At 47.5% G+C, this 2264-nt stretch overlaps 1 protein-coding gene across 1 annotated transcript; it reads left to right on the forward strand.

Moving 5' to 3' along the window:
• Positions 1-1327: 1327 nt before the first annotated feature.
• LOC116968089 (histone H2B-like) lies at positions 1328-1789 on the forward strand. Its single transcript, XM_033014717.1, has one exon. The coding sequence runs from the start codon at positions 1358-1360 to the stop codon at positions 1733-1735; it is 378 nt and encodes a 125-aa protein (XP_032870608.1). The 5' UTR covers positions 1328-1357; the 3' UTR covers positions 1736-1789.
• The last annotated feature ends 475 nt before the right edge of the window (positions 1790-2264 follow it).

Consider the following 2264-nt stretch of genomic DNA (forward strand, 5'->3'; position numbering starts at 1 on the left):
TCCATGTCTTTACATCATAAACATCAAGGGTCCCACACCATCCCTGTTAGCTGTCTCCCTGCCTTGTGCCTGATGGGACATCCTGTGGGTGATTGACCTCACTCTGTATCACTCAGTCTCTGATCTCTTCTTTCGCCATCTCTCTACCTGACTACAGGTTAAGCCTTCGGTCTTTGTGCCAGAGTCTCTGACTGGGACAGATGAAACGCGCATTAAATCCAGAACACACGTGAGTACATGAGGAGCAAAATAAGGCCATTCGGCCCATCATCTACTCTGCTATTCAATCATGACTGATCTATCTTTTCCTCTCAACCCTATTCTCCTGCCTTCACCCCCAACCCTGACACCCTAACTAATAAAGAATCTGTCAATCTCCACTTCAAAAATATCCATTGACTTTGCCTCCAGTCTTCTGCGGCTATGAATTCCACATTCACCACTCTCTGACTAAATAAATTCCTTCTCATCTCCTTTCCAAAGGTACATCCTTTTTATTCTGAGGCTATGACCTCTTGTCCAAGACGAGTGGAAACATCCCCTCCATGTTCACTCTATCCAGGCCTTTCACTATTCTGTAAGTTTCATTGAGGTCCTCTCCTCACCCTTCTAAACTCACATGGACAAGGCTTGAGTGAATTTTGGGGAACCAGACTGGGATCCAGATTATCCATGTATGTCAGCTCTCACTGATATTCCATGTGTGGTGACGGCTGTCCTGTTGTGGAACTCAGAACGTGCCTTTCACTCCGGCAGATTGTAGAGTCCCACAGGACGTGGCCTGTGGTAAAAGCCCATCTGCCGTCCTTCCCCAGCCTGGCCTCTGTGTGATTTCATCGCAACCAGTGTTCCAATGACAGATGCTATGTCGACGTCAGCAGCGGCTCAGCCGAATCCGTCTCCCCGTCCTGTCACGTGTTATACCATTTTAAATACCAACAATTTTGCCTGTAAAGAATGTTATACTTCCTGAAAATTAACAAGTTATTTTTTTTAAAAGGCATCGGAAATAAACATTCCAAGCTTAAATCATCGGTAAAAATGATGTGCCATAACGTGACTGTCAATTGGTTTAAACGGTTTGTTCATTCACTGTCGAATTTGATGGAGTTGACAGTCATGGCGATGGAGCCACCTCGACAACTTCCTCGCTTCTTCTTTGTCTTCTCTGTGATTGGTGGAAGCGAAGCACTGTGATTGGTTGCTTCACAGGTCCAATCACAGGTTTGATTGACACCATCCAATGACAACGTTCGCTTTCCCCAATCCCTCATTAGCATAGGCCGGTGGGGCAGCCTATTTAATCCGCGCTCGGGTTGAGTGCCCTACATTTGTGTGTCCAAAGCCGACAGACGAAATGCCTGACCCACCGAAAGTGAAAGTGGCCAAGAAGGGCGCCAAGAAAGCCGTGTCCAAACCTGCAGGCAAGGCGGGTAAGAGGCGCAGGAGGTCGAGGAAGGAGAGTTACGGCATCTACATCTACAAAGTGATGAAGCAGGTTCACCCCGACACCGGCATCTCCTCCAAGGCCATGAGCATCATGAACTCGTTCGTCAACGATATTTTCGAGCGCATCGCGGGTGAGGCTTCCCGCTTGACTCATTACAACAAGCGGTCGACCATCAGCTCCCGGGAGATCCAGACCGCCGTGCGCCTACTGCTGCCCGGGGAGCTGGCCAAGCACGCCGTGTCGGAAGGGACAAAGGCGGTGACCAAGTATACCAGTTCGAAGTAAACATTCTCAATCCTGATAAACCGAAAACCCAAAGGCTCTTTTAAGAGCCACCCACAACCTCACTGAAAGAGTTGTAGCATTATTTCGACATCGAATTGCTGCAAAGTATTATGGGGGCGTTTGGAAAAACGGGTACAATATATTAAATTGTGCTTGCAAGCTGCGGCCGGATTTTTTCATGAATGCCGCTTTTACTGAGATCAGAACAGGTTCAGTCACAGAACCACTTGACGCCGTAATCCCGCATCCGTCCGCACTTTATGAACTGACCCGACCATAAATTAACGCTGTGTTATTTACACAGAGACCCACCCGCTGTTATAATCCGTGAGACGCATTTGCTCCGTTCGATTACCGTTCGAATGGAGATGTAAGATTAAATTCCCAGAATCTCTCTTATCTATTGTAAATGGATCGGGAACAAGTGACGGGGGAAATGGGGTACGCAAGATCTGAGTTTATATGTATTTGTTTTTGGAGATTATTGGGAAAAACATTTTTGGCGGACTTCTTGGGGTCCGACGGTTGG

The sequence above is a fragment of the Amblyraja radiata genome, chromosome 43 (assembly GCF_010909765.2).
Source record: "Amblyraja radiata isolate CabotCenter1 chromosome 43, sAmbRad1.1.pri, whole genome shotgun sequence".
NCBI lineage: Eukaryota > Metazoa > Chordata > Chondrichthyes > Rajiformes > Rajidae > Amblyraja > Amblyraja radiata.

Excerpts from the sequence above, each read along its gene's own strand:
- LOC116968089 (XM_033014717.1), top strand. The coding sequence starts at position 1,358 with ATGCCTGACCCACCGAAAGTGAAAGTGGCCAAGAAGGGCGCCAAGAAA.